This window comes from Fulmarus glacialis, unplaced genomic scaffold (assembly GCF_000690835.1).
Source record: "Fulmarus glacialis isolate BGI_N327 unplaced genomic scaffold, ASM69083v1 scaffold27324, whole genome shotgun sequence".
Classification (NCBI taxonomy): domain Eukaryota; kingdom Metazoa; phylum Chordata; class Aves; order Procellariiformes; family Procellariidae; genus Fulmarus; species Fulmarus glacialis.
Genome location: NW_009210297.1, coordinates 1 through 1,274, shown reverse-complemented (window position 1 = coordinate 1,274; position 1,274 = coordinate 1). Strand labels below are relative to the sequence as shown.

Sequence of the window (1,274 nt, the reverse complement as noted above, 5' to 3'; positions counted from 1 at the left end):
AAACCTATGTCCCCCCCCGCCTTTCCCTGTCCCCCAGTTAACAGGGCGTGAGCTCATCCGGTGGCTCCTCGGGTGGCTCCTCCTCACCATGGCTACGGAGATGACGGTGAAGATGGGAGCTGACCCCGAAACGCCGGCCGCACTGCGGGCAAGGGAAAGGCTTCTCGCCGGCGTGCGCCCGCCGGTGCTTAGCCAATGCCGAACCGTCGGCAAACGCCTTGCCGCAATCGGGACAGGCGTGCCGGGGACCGGCATGAGCCCGTTGGTGCTTATGGAAGTGTAGGGTGCTGTTGAAGCTCTTCCCACAATCGGCACAGATGTGGGGTTGCCCGCCGGCGTGGGTACGTTGATGCCGGTAGAGATGGGAGGTCCGGCCGAAACGTTTGCCGCAGTCTCCACATTGGTAGGGTCGTTCACCGGTATGGATACGTTGGTGTCGTTCCCAATGGGAGCTCCAAGAAAAACTCTTCCCGCAATCACCGCAACGGTACGGTTTCTCACCGCCGCCGTGGAGGCTACGCCGATGCCGGGCGTATTGGGCGCGGGCACCGAAGGCTTTACCGCACTCTTCGCAACGGAAAGGACCATCACCCAGATGAAGGCGTTGGTGTTTGACCAACGCTGGCCCATCGCCAAAACTTTTCCGGCACAGGGTGCACTTGTAGGGTCGTTGACCGGTGTGGGTGCGTTGGTGCCGGTCAAAATGGAGGGTGCTACCAAAACTACGCCCGCAATAGGTGCAGATGTAAGAACGACCGCCGGCGTGGGTGCGTTGGTGCCGGTAGAGGTGGGAGCTACGGCTAAAACGCTTACCGCATTCGGGGCACTGGTAGGGCTTCTCACCGGTATTTTTTTTTGGGAGCTCCAACTGAAGCTCTTACCGCAGTGACCGCATTGGAAGGGCAAGCGACCGGTGTGCAACCGTTGGTGGGTCACCAGCTCCTTGTTACGGCGAAAACTCTTGCCGCACTCCTCGCATTTATACGGCAACCCACGGGGACGTGCCGGCGGAGGCGGCCGAGCATCGCGGACCTGCCCGTTCGGCGGCGTGAGCGCGTTGATGCCGGTAGAGGTTGGAGCTGACGTTGAAGCTCTTACCGCAATGGAGGCAGAGGAAGGGTTTCTCACCGGTGTGGGTCCGCCGGTGTTTGCTGAAGTGGGAGCTGCAGCTGAAGCTCTTGCCGCATTCCCCGCACTCGTAACTCTTCTGCAACACGATGATGCTCTTGAAATTGGAGAAGGTGCCGGCTCCCGATCCGGTTTTACCGCCACGC

The 1,274-nt window shown here is 60.8% G+C and overlaps 1 protein-coding gene across 1 annotated transcript; it reads right to left on the bottom strand.

Moving 5' to 3' along the window:
* Positions 1-37: 37 nt before the first annotated feature.
* On the bottom strand, positions 38-1,225 carry LOC104076312 (zinc finger and SCAN domain-containing protein 2-like; the record flags this gene model as incomplete). Its single annotated transcript, XM_009577134.1, has 3 exons — positions 38-849; positions 918-988; positions 1,038-1,225. Coding segments are annotated over 3 exons (1,071 nt in total), but the record flags the coding sequence as incomplete, so codon positions are not given.
* Positions 1,226-1,274: the final 49 nt, after the last annotated feature.